A 15,948-nucleotide genomic window follows, 5' to 3' on the forward strand; every position below is an offset into this window, starting at 1 on the left:
CATGAATATATTTAAAATTTAAATTATAGGCATTTATGATGAAAACTGACAATTAGTATTTTATTATAATCTACGCCAAAGTTACTTAAATTCTCTTATTAACGCCATCATCAAGAAGATGCGACAATATTAGATGGCGAAATAATAGTAATATACCCAGGCTATAGTTTTATATTAATAGTTTTATCATTGACCTATAATATAAAGTTATGAAATTTCTGATAGGGTTTAAAATGTAAATTATAACCCAAAATCCGATTTGTTTTATTAACTAGTCGGCAATAAACTTTATATTACCAACTTTTAATTTAAAAAGTTGCAATTTACAGTTACTGATACTAAATTTCAGGAGTTTACAATTTTTGAATCAGAATTAAAGTAACTTATTAATTGGTTGATGAAATTCTTAAGGATAGTATGAATATCATATTCTAAAGATTTCTATGTTATAGAATGTTGTTTTGGATGAAATATGATTCTTTATGGAGCAATTACTGAAATATAGGCTTTCAATTGCAGTACATCAATTATTTACTTAGGAATAATGCGACTAGTGACCCGCTGATTTCCGACTGAATATTACTTGCATTTATCCAAAACCTTGATATAATTACTATCAAATATATTGTTGTCAAAATACTCATGTTTTACATACTCGTATTCCATGAATTGGATACATAAATTTAATTTAATACTTACTGTTTTATAGCTATAGTGGTAACTAATTTAAATGAAGCAGATCAAATTCTGATAGTATATCAAAAATTGCATAGCGTTAAAAGTCTAATCTGAATCCTATTTCATGTGCTTACGCGCTATAAACTTATGCTAAAATTACCATGTTACTATAATTGTAGAAAATAATTTCTTATTATTTACATGAACTAGAATTCAAGGGCATCTTTTAAATAAGTATTTAGCTTTTATTCCATAATTTATCAAAGTGATACCGATAACTGAGTAACTAGAACTATTACTGGTATACCAAAATTGATACTCTAATTCAACGATACTGTTAATATGATAATATAATAATATAGTTGAAAGAAATGGTAACTGAAAGTTAACCAATCCATGAAATTAAAATTTTTGTGTTTAAAATAAGGAGTACCTGTTGTGATTGCTTACTTACTGTAGTAACTTTCAACAATACTTGCCATAATTTTCTCGATATCAAGTATAGGTAGATGGCAATCAGATAATTAAATTACTATTCCAAATATAATTAATCAATTTATTGGTAGATAATCACTTAAAAATAACATTTACCAAATCTTAATTTAAAATTATAGTTGAAAGTAAGGAATATGAGAACTTAAAAATGTGTATTTAAACTACGGCTAAGCTAAGACAAGCAAGTAAAAATGAAAAGTACATCATGAAATATTAATGTCGTAATTAATAACATAAGTTTATACACTAGTACCGTAGATACCTTATTAGCTGTATTCATACCATCAGAATCAAGAACACGCCAATGGTAAAATTAATGATACTCAAACGTATTTTGGCACACCATAAAAATCGGAGGTTGAAATACCTGATGGCAGGCAAGTAATAAAGACTCCCAGTTATTATACGTATACTATAAATGCAGATGAGTAACTCATGTATTTGCTGCGTTCCACATGAAACAAGGATAATATACTACTGTAGCGATCTTAGCTGCAAATGCTAGGTAATATAAATCAGCCAGTACCGTTAAATGGTTTAATATTATGTTTTTATTAGATCTACTTAGTAGTTGTAATTAGTAAGAGTAAAGCTATGGGTAGTAAGTTTCTAATTTTTTTACAAAATTAGGACATCTGTAGCCTGTTTCATCACAATTTATGATTGTGGACGCATATATTTCCATAAAATCAACAGATTTGGTTAGAAAAGACTACAATATCCATGTAATGTAAACATTCGTTCTTACGACCATTTCTAACTACCAAATCCATGTTTAAAATTGAGACGTATTCTTGGTCAAGGCTTAAATTTTGGATAGATTTGGTATCTCTGTTCATGCTTTACATGGGCACACATTACCTTATATAGCCTTAAATGAAGTTATTTATACGATAGTAAACATTGCTTAACCGCTAATTCGTAATAGCACTTATAACTTTCCAATTTACCGTATTCAGTTTGATATAATCCGATACACCATAAGTCATACTTCGCCAATGTGCCAGTGTATTCGTGGACAAATTACATTAATTAAGTAGGTATATGAATAAGACATGTATCATGCTATTGAATGCTACATTTAGTCTAGAATAGAATCATACAATAAACTAAAAAAGACTTTCTACATTAGAGAAGGAGTTCCTCATAAATCTCCGATATATAACGAAGACATAATCAGAAATCCAGTTTTAAAAGCTATTCAGCAATCGAGATTAATCTTAGCAACAAAATTTAATTATAGTAGTGTTTAAGCTCATAAATTCAATTTTTATTTAGTTAATTAGAAATTTGCTTAACAGACATTGTTTCGTAGTGAATATTTAGATATGCTAAGAAGCATGGAAGCTTAACAGGACGGAAGCTAGCTGAAGTTGAATGTAGAGGAATATACGCTTATTTTAAATTATCTACCCGTGCTGAATGTAGAACATTTATTAATTATGACAGCTACGGTATTTTTGGTTTGTAGACAACTTCCGCAAGGTCTATTTTACTGATATTTCTGTATTAAATAAATTGTTGCATTTGTATCTATAGCACTACTCTAAAGAATGATCGCCTTCGGCTGTAGCTACATATTGAATGAACACATGCAGTTTTAACAACACTTACAATTATTTACATTTCAAATTGTTCATATTTTCGCTCGATATATTGACCTATTTCTACTTTCGTATTGCACATTTGGTGTGAATAACGAATATGCACACAATCAAGGAGCTTATTTTTTAGTATTGTTTTAAATCTACTCAGGTAGCAAATCATCTCCAAGCTCTTCATCGCCAAATTCATCTTCATTTCGCCTTCGGGCAGCGGTTTTTGGTCTAGCCGGTGCATCACCCAATGGATCATTATATGTCGTATCTAACAGCAAGTATGGAGAGCAAACATCTTGAGTATGTTCTATTTTATGCTATCTAAGGTGTTATATAGTACCATCTGCATGATTTATGTATTTCTGTATTACAATTTTAATTAATGTTAATGTTATCATTACCAATTTCTTTACTTTCTTCTTGATGAATTGGATCCGGTTCGTCGCGAATCTTAGCACTTGAATTCCTACTGGTATTTCTGCCACTACCTGCACGCTCTACAAATAATGCATAGAGAAGAAATAGTCGCGATAATGTATTAGCCCAAGAGCAAGGAAGAAATAGAATAATTAGAAAGTAGATTATCATACCACTGCCTGCACTGCCAGATTGTCGACTGCTAACACCATTTCGATTAGCACTGTTAGCTCGTTGCTGTTTAATTTCTTTTGCTTTTTCGGCTTTCTTTAATTTACCGGCATATTCTTGAGCTTCTTTCATGCCAAGATCTGTACATACTCGAACTAAGAACTTAAGACCTAAATAATACATAGACAATTAATATCATCGCTAAAAATCCGTGACATATGTATGCAGCCGTTCCTGTTTAATATTATCGCAAACTAGCTATTATTACTTACAATCGGTGTTTTCCGGGAATTTTTCATGTATTTGTTTGTACTTATCCAATGCTCGATTATAATTACCTAAGGAAAATATAGCAGAATTCTATATTAATATAGTTTATTTTTCTTCTACTTTAGCCTTAATATTTAAGTACAATTTAGTTTAATCAAAAACGCCAACGAATATGGCAACCATATTAAGTTTATCTTTAACTTTTAAAACTTTTGATTTAAAATTATTAATAATGTATACTTTGGCCATTCTCACCGATAATTCGATAACAACTAGCTACCATTAGTTGCCACTTAACTTCATTTGGCCTAAATTAATCAATTTAACTAGATTAGTAAGATAGAACGTTTACTTTTACACAAAATTCAGAAGATATTGCAAAACCTGCTCCAAGCAAACAAATAATACGTTACTGAACAATTAAATATCTTACTGTATCATAGAAGCCTTGTCAAAGTAGGATATTGCCTTCTCACAAAATTGTGATTCTATATAATAACTACCAATCCACGAAATCGTTTCAATATTTGATGGATAATATCTATAAGACTAGTAGAAAATAATCGTATTATATTCAGCATACTCCCAAAAATGTTTAATTTATCCCACTAGTAGTACCTCTAAGTAATATTGAAATGCTTGAGATTTGTCTCCTTGCGAGTCGTACAGAGCGCCGAGTTTGGCTAACAAACTTGCATCAGTAGGTGCTAATGTTAAAACTTGAGTATACCTGTAATAGGTTTTATAAGTAATATTGTAAGCACTAGAGTAAAAGAAAAATTTTCTCATGACTGTATTCTCAATATCTTACCAATCAATAGCTTGATGAAAGTCGTCTAATATCTCATATCTATTTTAAAATAAAATTTTAAAATCATTTCTGTTGTTAATTAACTTTAAAAGATTAATATTTGAAATCAATTTATTCATATCTGATGCTTCTATTATTAAATATAATGATAAATAAATTTCATGTTTGCATCATTTCGAATTCTAATTTTGATATTTGTATGATTATCAAGAAAAATCTCTAGGCAATGATTCAGAATAACATTAATTTCTGTTATTAGGGTAGATAATAATGTTGATACTAGATATTGCCCTACAAATATCTGCTATTATTTACTAAAATTTTATGACTGTCATTGATTAATTGAACTGAAGTTCTTAACATTGCCTTGCCCTTAGCATAATATAACAAACTCGTAAATTACTCAATCACGTTAACGCGTTTCTACGAAATTAAATTCCGAACTTATTATAAAATAGTGTAGCCATGCCGGTTTTTGCTATATTATTGAAATCGATCAAGCAGATACTCTATCAGTCTAGCAAATTTAATCACATAATAACATAAAATTTGAAAGATTCTCTTCTAGAAACTGTAGTATTTAAGCTTATTACGTATGTTTAGACCTTACTGCTGGTAAAATGGATATAATTCTTGATTTAATTTTTGGAGTGAAAAGCGATAGTCACTTTTCAGCAGCATTGTAATTTAAGAAATAGCATACTTTAAGTTGCATTCGAAATTAGCTAGTAATGATATGCAGAATACTATTCTTACTATTTAATAGAAGTTCTAATAGCTATACCATAATTAAGAATTTTATTACTAAAATTTACGTTTCAATTGCATTAAACTCACAGTTCAGCAATTTGAACCAATATCATTGGATCATTACGGATAATGCCATGAAGCTTAAGAAAACAATCCAATGATTCTTCTGGACAGTTTAGCATTTTTTTTGTTAAACCTAAATTATATAACGCTTCGACACAAGAAGCTTCCACATTTAATGCTTCCTTGTAATATTCTTGCGCTTTCTCATATTCTTTTGCCGTAAATAAGCAGTTGCCTTTATTTACCATAGCTACAGATAGAAAAGTAAAAATTTCCCATTAGCGTTCTGATATATTATTTCTTTGTACTAGAAAATTTCTGTTCTTAACCAAAGTCTTCATTAATTGTTATTGTCTTTGCTATCAATATTTCGGAAAATTTTCAATATGTTACTGTCACAACGTGATAATTTAGACTCAAATCAGATTAGTATCTGGAGATCTAAGATCGTAAAACTCTACCTTTATTTCTAAAAGTGATCCTCATTATATGAAGTACTGACAACACATAAACATATCGTTATCGTTGTCGATAATATCAGTCTTATCTTAGATATCGAAAGCTTGATAAATACGAAAACATATACTCTTAGAGAAATCTAATTAATGATCTCCTCTTATCTAAATCAACTATTCACGCCTGTGACATTACACTCATCAGTAAAAAACAACAGTTAATACTTTATACTAAACTTAGCGTTTTAATTAAACAACACGAGCTATATATGTAACCTTTCTAATACTTATATGTCTAATTATAGTAATCTAATCTAAGAAGGTACTATTTACCATACGTAATTTTACAACATACGATTGTTATCTTGAACAAGATTTTATACCGTTTGGATTATATCTGTCAGAGGTAATCGCTAAATCGCTGTATTTCTCTGCAAGCGATAATTCGCCCTCCTAATTAATTTTTTATAGACGAAACAATTGAATATCAATCAACGAAGTTGTAATATCATTTTATAAATATTAAATATGATCACTGTATGAATATACATAATAGGATCAAGTATACCTGAATGTATAAGAAGGCTAAATTGGTGGCAGCTGCCGTAGCCATGGTGGAGTCTTTTTTCTCGAATGATTTTAAAGTTTCTGTGGCCTATTCAGTAGAATCAGGCATTAAATATATAACCTTAAATTTTCATCCTTTTTCATCTTTACATTGCTATCAGTATTATCGTATTATACCTTTGCCAAGTCTTTCATCTTTAAATAAGTAACAGCTTTTGTAATTTCAAGGTCATTTGCTAGCTCAACATAAGGAGAAGATTTAACACAACCAATGCACCTATTATTTGACAGCGGGACATCAATTCAAAATTAGCTTTTGAAATTAAAATGGATTAAAAAGTCTTAGTACATCGATTCATTTATCTTCCATACCAATCAAATCCAGCCGCAAAAGTGGGTTCGATAACTGGGGCAATCAACTTAGCAGCATACATGATACAACGTTCAGCTGTTGATTTTCTGTTAAGCAAATGGAAGTTAAATTACGCTATATTTTATAGATTTTGACTTTAAAAAAGTGATAATTTAAGCAATAAATGTGTAAGAAATAATATATATAGAAGTTCTCAACACACCTTTCACGTTCGACTTTCCATAGTGTATCATTTCTAATGGCTTCATAATAGATATTCATGTCATTATCGTCCTATATTTACATTTAAAGTTCTGCTTAAATATCTTTTAACCTTAACTGTATATCTTTTATCTTAATGATAAATATCTACAGAAAATTATGTTAAAGCTATTTCGGTTTCAATGATTTTTCTATTCAGTAAGAAATTAATATTTAACATTAAATTATTATCATTAGATAATATACATCAATGTAGTACAATAACAAGTTAAGACCAAAAGCAGCATAGAAAGTTGGAAAACTGATACTTTACAATGGCAACAAATGGAAAATTAATAAATTTTAATTCTGTTTTTAATTAAAGGAAGCTATTTCTCATAATACTAATAATTTCGTGGGTTAATGTATTTGAGAATGACAAGTAATCTCTTATTACTTTCAAGCAGCTCAAATGACGTAGTTAGTGACTTTAGTTACAATAATTACTTACGCTAACGGACATGAACTTTTCATCATCACCTACGCCTAAATCTATCATTAGCATTCGTTGGAAAGTCTTTTTCATTTTATCGCGATCGTTGATGGAATAATAGCATACTATTAAATTTAATCCAGTCTTAAAATCGCCCTTTTCGGTCATAATTTGGTCATAAACTGTGACCGCGTCTTCATATTGCCCCAACCGAACGAAAGAAGAGCCTATATTTTGCATTATCTTAATTCTAATAAAAATAAAGACAGATCCTTAGGTTAAATGATACTCATTTACGATTTTACTATTTTTAAAACTTTACGACTGCAATATATTTCCGTTATATTGAATAATTAGTTTTCAAAAATGTTGACCTCATCGTTGTATTAGCGTTAGGGACTTGGTCTAATGCCATCCGATACATTCTAATCGCCTGCTGGTGTTTTCCTTGCTTACTATAGATATTGCCCATATTAACACGTAATCGTCCTAGTAAAAGTTAATACTACCTTATTAAAATTTGGTAAGAAATACGATAACTGTGACTAAACTACCAAATGTACGCTTATAGTACCACTTTAATAATACCTGCATTACTAAACATTTTATTCTTGACTATGACCGAAAATGAATTTAACGCTTCTTGATACATGTCACAGGCTTGATATTGATTCGCTAACACAAATAATACCTAGTAGAGCAATTTTAAGATTTGAATTTGTCAACGACTACAAGTTATTTGATATGTTACGATACCATGAAGCGGACAGTTCGTTAATACAAGATTAGATTATCATTTGCTAACCGAATAGGTCAAGTCTAAATTTATTTGATCACTAAGTCCTGCTTGTTCTCTTTGTTTACAAATCATTCTTTCTCTTCTTCCAGCTTCTTTTGCCTTTTCTAGAGCCTAAAGATTTAATTATTTCATAGATAAACAGGTAAAGGGATCAGTTGAAACTGTCCTAATTAAAAATTTCTGTTTCAAGCAGTTAGCAGTTTATAGACATCTTACTAATTGTAGCTCTCCTCTTTCACCAGCTAGGGCGCTTTCTTCAATCAACTCATTTACTTTCTTTTCCATCTGTCGTATTTTTTCTTCCGGACTATAATTGTATTAGTATCATGTTAGAAATTAACTAATTGATAGCTAAGTAAATTATAATGAAAAATTCTACATATCCATTATCATTCGTACTTATCGTCATATTTCGATTCCAAGGGGGGTGCTGGCCCACGGTTTGCTTGTGTTACGCTTTCACCTGGTACTATAGAATTTTTTAACATTTGAAGACATTAATTTGAAAATTTGTTTATGATAAGTGTTGTTTCGTAAGCGCTATTGTCCATAACGAAAGTAAAGTTTTAAATCATAGGTAGCAGGGTATAGTAATATAAACTAATCTACATTTTCCTCCAGTAGAGTTAAATCCAGCTCCTCGAATAGCCGTCATAGGACGAGCTTGATCTTGATTCTGTATAAAAATATCATCATTAGACATTCGTACAATACCTATTTTATGTTTTACAGCTTTATTACTGTGTATTGGATATCTTGCTTAGAATAAATTCTAGATTAAGCAATTACTTACAATAGCGACACCGGTACCTAATCGCGCTTGGCCATTAGCGCCGCCTTTACTAGCAGTCATAGCAGCAGCGCGATGGCCATAGCTTGTCTTTACAGCCTGTTGGAATTCTGCATCGTCTTCAAGACCCTATAGGATAATTAATTATTTTAAAAAAAAGATTCAAAACAAGCAATCTGTTACGTTAAAAGTAATATTATATGATAATTTAAAATTAAATACAATATATAATATCTTCGTCTTGCGTACATACATATGTTTTTAAAATGATCTAACTTATACTAACTTTATAATCTGTTCTTGAAGTAAATTGGTATTGGATAGCATATTATTCATCTACGACTGCTGGTGATTTATATGGGCTATCGTGCTGTTATTATTTGATAATATAGTATAATATCTGATCGTCATTGTGCGTATACAATTTTGTACTGTATTCCACTAAATACAGTGCTAGTTCATAACATATAATTTCTTCATGCCGATTGGATACTCTAAGAATAAAGCCAAAGTATGAAATATCTTTCTTAATGTATACTTGTAACTAGTACAAGTACTACCGTAAATTATCATAGCTAATGTCATTTTTAAATACTTATTTCTTAGAGGAAGATGGTTCTGTGATATGATAATAATCATTGCAGATGAAATTATACTACTGTGGAAGAGAGAAAATACGCATTATAAAAACATTTAAATATGTAACCAGTAACAGAATTGATCTTCAAAACAAACTGTACTACATGAGCTCCTTCTAGTAAGGATATAAGTTTCGGATTTCCAAATCTCTTTCACTCCAGCTAGTAAGCACCGTAATACTATTAAAAAAAGATTTGGTTCAAGTTGAATTAATACCTTTTGGATGTAGTTTCCATTATCATAACCGCTGTAAAGATCTTCATCATCATCCTCTTCGCCAACTAAATGAATCCTTTCACCCATCATTTTGAAATATCCGAATTTCGATCAAGTTCTACTTGTTACTAAGTGCTAATTTTACTGGCCAAGTGATCTACCGTTGTACGTATTACTGGATCAACCGTTTACAAAACAGTTTTGTCATCGATTTCTGTCAGAATTAGTGAGATAGACTAGTCATTTACACCCTACATGATGTCCTTTTTTCTTCTCCTTTTGGAATCCGTTTGTTTCCATGGTAATCCCTTGCGCGCGCGCACAACTGGCGATTCTCCATCATGCGCAATACTATACCACGGACTACTGCCTTAGTGCACTACCACAGTATACCTGCAGTATCTTAGTACAGTACAGTCCAAGCTCAGTACTGCACACTGTACCATGTTGTTATTCAATACTCAGGGTAAGTTGCTTAAACGATAATGCACTCTCGCAGTCTATTTATTACTCCAATTTTATGCCTGTAATATCGTTTCCACAGTAATTTTAGTCCACAGAGGAATCCAGTACTATAAAAGCTTTTTATTACAAGGTTCTAAAGAATAGTACAGCAATAATTAATTACTCACAAGAATCTAGTCTAAAGTAATCTGAGCTCAATTAGATATCAAATCTTTTCTCCCCTCCTTACGCTCAGATTTGTACACCTTATATACTTTTCTCTGAATCTATTTAAGGCAATAACATCGTCTACAATCAGACATGAATCATCACTACATTTTACAGTATTAATCAAACTGCTTACAATATTATTACTTTACCATTAATGTCCAACACCGTAAGGTATTGGGCATCTTTACAATCTTAGTATTTCAAGTCGTATAACGTCCTGTACCATAATTAGTTAACAGCTATATTAGTGAATAACACTTTCTAATATAGTAGTTACCAGTCACCTAAATCTAGCAGCACAAGAATATCTATTTTTAGAAACTTAACTATTCTAAATATAGTACGCAACACAATCAAATATAGCTATCGCTACAAGCAAATATAGGGTGCATCACTACAATGCCATTTTTCAAAGTGTAAGATGCTGCACTAACGTCATTAATTAAAGTCAGTACTGTATATGCCGTCTAAAAAAAATCTTCCTTCTACTAAGTATTGATAGGCAGAGGTGCAGCACACAGTACGCACGCGTATTCGTGCTCGATTTTGCACGGTACGGTCGTGTGTCAAAACTTTTGAATAACAGTACAGTACAGTATTGTACGGCATAGTACTAAGTACTGTAGTCCAGGACGAAATGGACTGTACTAGACTGTACTGCAATCTGATTATTTTCGATGTTTTGCCTTCCTTAAAAAATGAAAGTTGTATTCCGTTGAAATTCCTGTATAGTATTTAGGGGAAATTAATATAACGCCACCCCAATTTTCCCTAAATATTTCTATATACCCGTAGAAGGATATCTCCGAAGATAGATTATCATGATAACATGAACGTACTATGTCAATAGATAGTAATAAAAATCGTTTTAATGGCGGACCGTTATTTATAGTGAGGCATGTATGTGTATTTCTTGTTCTGCGCTCTGTACTGAACATTGTACAACTAAATTTCTTACTAATCAACTAGTCGATCCCATCCCTCTTGGCCTTTCAAGCACGTAATACGAACTACCTATTACTAATATTGAATCACAGCACTGCACAGCTGGGAAACTGCACTATAGGAGTAAAAACAACTTAAATACAAGGAATTGGTAATAAGTTTAATTGCCATGATTTGGTTTGAGGTCTTAACTTAGAAAATAAATAAGATCGTACAAAAAATACTATAGCAAAATACTGTACAGTAAAACATACGATGATGATAATAGAATGTGAATAGGAATGTTCAAACGACTGTATGCTTTTCACTTAGATAGTGGCAGAATGCGCTTTACAATGCATCTTACAATCCACGATGCTGCTATTTATACCTGTAGCTACTTCTTTTACCTTCGATCTATTCAAAGCTACTGTATGTCTTTTTTACACTAAGTATGCTCAGCATGAAGTAACTGTAAGAACGCAAAGTGCAAGGTACGCCAAGTAGAACAAGCAAGGGATCCACTTGGCATAGAATGAAGATGATACCTGATACCATTTTGGCTAGTCAGTGTTTACAGCACCATAAATTATCAAGTCTGAGTGTACCATCTGTGCTATATATAAAACTATCACCGACCACAAGATACGACAGTAGTTCATGTCACAGAATAGCCTATGACACAGGACCTACTGTATAGCATAGGCTATGAGGCTGCCAAATATTTCCCAGCTAATGGACTTTAAACTCTGACTGTAAATAAATATGTAAGATTGTAAACGTTGCAGGTTTACTGGATAGAAAGTTGTTTACTGTTAACAAATACGTACATTCAGTAAAGGACTTATACCCGCTAGAGACACATAAATTGCAACAATACTGAGGTCAAATAATTACTTTAGACAAAGATAAGCAGAATAATATGACAGTATTTTGATATTCCAGCAATAGTTTGCTAACGAGTTGGCATCATTAGCATCGACAGTGCCGTTCATTTATAGATGTAATTCTTTACGTAAGATCATAATCTTTGGCCATGATATCCGAGATGAAGGTATATTATACGTACATGGCTTAAGTTGACTTTTACTTTCCGTGTCGGTAGGCGACAGCTTGATATTTGTAGCGCTATTTGTACCATGCTACTAGTCAAAACAAAACGGAGATAGATAACAAAAGATCAGTAGATTTCAATATCTTAACTTTCACGATGTTCGCTGCAAAAGCACGACCAAAATAATAAAGTTCACTTATTTCTGTTGTATCGTTATATACGTGCACCTACACTCAAACAATTTTGACACTCTCTCAAGCTGCAGTACAACACGCTCTTAATTCCTATTCAGTTACTCTCATTTCCATCTAAATGCAATAATTTATATAATACCAACAGATCTGTCAGCTTTGGCTATAACTCATAAAGGCTCTGTATTACTGGTAGAAGCGATGCAAACTGAGGTATTCATTATTGTGATTTGTTCAGTCTGATCGGAGCAAGATGAACAGATATCTTAATTATTATCCCCTTTATGAACGATGTGTTTTGTATAGTTATTTGATAAAGTAAATTATAATTAAACATTAGTAAACTCCATAAACATGTTACAATAGGCACTAATATCCTACTTCATCAACTCATATTAATGACAATTCTACTTGATATGATAATTAAGAACCATTATAATTACTATTAACTAACGATGACAAAACAAATAAAATTATTTGATCATTCCAAGGGCTGTTCATTTTTTCCACTGCGATATTGCAAATTCAATAACTAATAACATCGACGGGTTTAAGAATGGCGAGCGTCGCTCATAAAGTTGCTTTAATTACAGGTAAAAGCTAATGACATCTCGATATTCATGCTTGTAATTTTTTCGGCCTACTTTAGATAAAAAGAATTGTGTCGATTGTTGCTTAGTCTACTGCATAATATAAATTTGATTAAAATAGTGAAGGCTATAAGTTGATTAACAACGTAAGCTAAATTAAGTAAAAAGAAATCGTTGATTGCATGCACTCCTTTTAATCTTATAACTTAAAGATAGATCAGCAACATGAGTACAGCACCTTATTTTGTGTACCTATAACGACCAACTTTCTTTACAAATTAACAAAGTAGTAAGCTATCGATGCGTTTACTTTAACTTGACTTAAAATTATAGAAATAATTGCCACATTTGAATCAATGTAATAAACTAGGTAAATAGCTATCATACTACGTGATGTTAGTTTATGATTGTCCTGTGATAAATAGGAGCCAGTTCAGGCATTGGCGCAACCACATGCAGGTTTTTTGCTCGTGAAGGTTACAAACTAGTTCTAGCTGGCCGAAATTTGGATAGTTTGCAGTCTGTAGCTCAATGTTGTGGTAAAGTAGAGGTAATATCTAATATAGCCACTTAACTAATTTTATTGAGGACTAACTACCTTAGATCATGGTCAATATTAAAATAGTTGTGCAGACAATGCCGAAACCGAATAATGCAGCTGCACTTTGCATTTATTTTATATCGTGCATTTGTATTTTATAAGGATAGATTGTTTAAGATTATCAGTTGTAATTATTGTTGTAGTGGTAATAATGCAGATGCTAAATTGTAATGATAGCAATTTCGCTATCAATAATAAATTAATATAATCAATTGAATAGAAATACAGTTTATGAAAGTAGTTACGATAAATAACGATCTTAACGGAGAGGACTGTACATTTTCGCTTCGTAGCGACATTTAATATCAGTATGAGTTCATAAATACTAAGGTTTATAAATTTATAGAGTAAAGTAATTAAATAATCGACTACTGCCATTTAAATTTCCATCTTTACAATCGTACGTATTGAAAGATTCCTTATACGTAGCAGTGGTTATAGAATCAGAGCTATAATCATGAATTTTATGCCAAAATTTGAAGCCGGCGTGTATAGCAAATTAATCTTTAACGACTATCTATGAGACATACGATAGTTATTCATTTAAAAGGATAATTTAATTTTCAGAAATTAATTATATCAAGCGATTTAACGGACGTAAATGAACCTAGCAAGATTATTGAAAAATCTGTTAGCCATTTTGGTCGTTTGGATGTATTAGTAAGTACAGTATCATCAATTTATCATGTTAGTTTACAGTATTAAAAATGTAGTGTGACATGCCATACATCGTTGCCAACTACTGCTACAAATTAGTTTTATGTTATTTTTGGAAATTTTATTTGGTTATTCTATGTATTTGATGTAATATATGATTATGTCCATGCGTTTTTTATTAATAGGTGAATAATGCTGCCATTTTGGCATTAGGTAGCATTGAGGAATCTGATCTGGAACAATACGATAACATCATGGATACGAATATCAGGTATGAACATCTAGCATTATATTAAAGATAATTGCAGATTCTTAAAGTATATTTATTTATGCATTGTTAAATACAGATCTATGTACCAACTGACGCAAAAGGCAGTACCGCATTTGATCAAAACTCAAGGTATTTATTGCGTTGCAACACTACTATAAACACTAATTTGTAAAGCTAATGTAATGTTCACACCTTCATTGTCATATAATTATATAAAATTAATCCTTGAATTATTTTACTGTCTAAATCATCCCGAATTATCTTTGTGGCTTTAGGATCCGTTGTTAACGTTTCCAGTATCAATGGTCTGAGATCTGTAAGCAATAATTTTACATAAGATATAATCCCTTTTCGCTTACTTAGATATTATCCATTCACTTATGGCTTTTCTATCACCAGTTCCCTGGAGCTTTGACCTATTCCATATCTAAAAGTGCTGTAGATCAATTTACAAGATGTATCGCTTTAGGTACTAGTTGGATTAATGACTGAAAAAAATACCGTACTGTACTTGCTTCCTTACAATTTAAAACAATCACGATTATAACTTAGTGACTCAATTAATATTTTGATACAGAACTGGCCAGTAAGCAAGTTCGCGTAAACTGTGTTAAGTACGACTGATAGCTTACTCTTATCATGATATAGTTAAACAAACATTTGTCAGCCAACTTTTTGTTGTTCTTACATATACAATTCCTTTTTTATTTTCATAGCCCTGGCATTGTTGATACGAACATTCGCAAGCGAGGAAATGTTAGTGAAGTGGTTGCAGAGGTCTGAATTTAAAATGAATTCTTCTTGAAATTGATTAAATTTAGAGTGTTGCTTTAGTTTATTACCCTTAAAGACCAATTGTTATGATTCTGATACAGTTCTTAGAAAGAAGTAAGACAACACATGCATTAGGCCGTATAGGAACAACTGAAGAAATCGCTGATGCCATCTTATTCCTTGCATCAGATAGAGCTTCCTTTATCACTGGTGTAACATTACCTGTTGATGGCGGAAAACATGCAATGTGTCCTTATTGATTGGTTGTTTAACTATTAATGATTTCGATTTCTTACCAAGAATAAGCCATGATAAAATAGACTGGTGCTGCAATTTTATATTGGTAGAATAGTATAATGTCGGCTATTATCGCAATCTAATAACGATTTCTTGACGTTGCATTGAACACCTAAATAGAGTTTCGTTTTTACGGTTTGTCTCGACAT

At 31.4% G+C, this 15,948-nt stretch overlaps 2 protein-coding genes across 2 annotated transcripts; one reads left to right on the top strand and one right to left on the bottom strand.

The window, feature by feature from the left end:
- Positions 1-2,920: 2,920 nt before the first annotated feature.
- On the bottom strand, positions 2,921-9,855 carry TRIADDRAFT_56242 (uncharacterized protein; the record flags this gene model as incomplete). Its single annotated transcript, XM_002112730.1, has 23 exons — positions 2,921-3,039; positions 3,173-3,268; positions 3,362-3,529; positions 3,632-3,697; positions 3,885-3,937; positions 4,063-4,178; positions 4,248-4,359; positions 4,441-4,479; positions 5,278-5,503; positions 6,092-6,161; positions 6,277-6,363; positions 6,453-6,552; positions 6,648-6,734; positions 6,851-6,921; positions 7,340-7,571; positions 7,696-7,810; positions 7,910-8,012; positions 8,127-8,231; positions 8,337-8,427; positions 8,520-8,589; positions 8,730-8,796; positions 8,914-9,039; positions 9,766-9,855. 23 exons carry the CDS (start codon positions 9,853-9,855, stop codon positions 2,921-2,923), a joined length of 2,409 nt encoding a protein of 802 aa, XP_002112766.1.
- A 3,310-nt stretch (positions 9,856-13,165) lies between these two features.
- TRIADDRAFT_56243 (uncharacterized protein) lies at positions 13,166-15,762 on the top strand (the record flags this gene model as incomplete). Its single annotated transcript, XM_002112297.1, has 10 exons — positions 13,166-13,202; positions 13,625-13,749; positions 14,368-14,460; positions 14,643-14,728; positions 14,805-14,857; positions 15,004-15,044; positions 15,128-15,197; positions 15,306-15,342; positions 15,445-15,505; positions 15,604-15,762. 10 exons carry the CDS (start codon positions 13,166-13,168, stop codon positions 15,760-15,762), a joined length of 762 nt encoding a protein of 253 aa, XP_002112333.1.
- Between the last annotated feature and the right edge of the window lie 186 nt (positions 15,763-15,948).

Source organism: Trichoplax adhaerens, genomic scaffold (genome assembly GCF_000150275.1).
Source record: "Trichoplax adhaerens TRIADscaffold_5 genomic scaffold, whole genome shotgun sequence".
NCBI lineage: Eukaryota > Metazoa > Placozoa > Uniplacotomia > Trichoplacea > Trichoplacidae > Trichoplax > Trichoplax adhaerens.